At 66.6% G+C, this 1075-nt stretch overlaps 1 protein-coding gene across 1 annotated transcript in view; it reads left to right on the forward strand.

Moving 5' to 3' along the window:
* Positions 1-871, forward strand: part of AURANDRAFT_69058 (hypothetical protein) — a gene marked incomplete at both ends in the record, with an annotated part of 2371 nt that extends 1500 nt beyond the window's left edge. Inside the window, one exon of the mRNA XM_009044805.1 lies at positions 275-871. Coding sequence (XP_009043053.1) covers positions 275-871 — 597 coding nt within the window. The remainder of the gene's footprint in view (positions 1-274) is intronic.
* Between the last annotated feature and the right edge of the window lie 204 nt (positions 872-1075).

Below are 1075 nucleotides of genomic sequence, written 5' to 3' on the forward strand. Positions count from 1 at the left end.
GTTTTTTGGGGTGTTTCCTAGCGCGGTCTCGTGTGCGGGCAGGTGCGAGAGGCAGATGCGAGAGGTGAGGCGCGAGCCGGCGGTCGGCCGGATCCGGACGGCGCCGCGGCGGTCGAGCTCAAAGGTTTGGGGTGCACCACTTGTGCCGCTAGCGCTTGTGATCGACTCGTCCCGAAGTGGATTGCTCGAGCTTGCATCGCGACGCGACCATCTAAATATGATGAAACTCATTATTGCGCTTGCCATCGGTGCCAACGCCTTGTCGTTGCAAAAGGTCTCGCAGCAGGCAGTGAGCCGCCGCGCGCTCGGTGGCTTCGGCGCGGCGGGCCTCGCCACTTTCATCGGCGAGGCCCCGGCGCTGGCCGCGGAGAAGGCGGCCAAGGCGCCGAAGGCGGCCAAGCCCAAGCCGCTCAAGGACGTCGCGCTCGTCAAGGAGCTCTTCGACAGCAAGATTCCCGCGGCGGGCGTCATGGCGTGGTACGACGCGCACCTCTCTCCGGACGTGAGCATCGAGTTCAACGGCGGCGCGGTCAAGCTCGGCAAGAAGGAGTACCTCGGCCTGACGCAGGCCATCCTCGACAGCGTGCCGAACCTGTCCTACACGGCGCCCAAGGCCGACTTCAAGAAGGGCAAGGGCAACACCGTCACCTGGACGGCCGTCGTCACGGGCACGCACACGGGCAAGCCCTTCTCGCCGCTGCCCAAGGCGCTCCAGAACGACGCCGAGGCCATCACGGCCTACTTCGACAAGTCCGGCGAGGTCATCACGAAGTTCACCGTCGCCGCGATCCCCGGCGGCAAGGGCTTCTCGGGCCCCGTGGGCTTCTACCTCCAGATGGGCGGCGACCCGAAGAAGCTCCCCAAGCTCTAGGATGGCGGATGATAAGCTACTTGCCCTTCGCCATGGGCTCGAAGTCGATGTCGAGGCGCGCGAGGACGGCGCCGCCGGGGTCGTTGAAGGTCAGGGTGGACTCGAGGCCGCCGTCGGGCCGCTTGCGGTACTCGTAGAGCTTGTAGCAGCCCGGCCGCTGCTTCGCCCAGGGCCCGTCCTCGAGCTTGAGCGTCACGCGGCCCT

Source organism: Aureococcus anophagefferens (assembly GCF_000186865.1).
Source record: "Aureococcus anophagefferens unplaced genomic scaffold AURANscaffold_839, whole genome shotgun sequence".
Taxonomy (NCBI): Eukaryota; class Pelagophyceae; order Pelagomonadales; family Pelagomonadaceae; genus Aureococcus; species Aureococcus anophagefferens.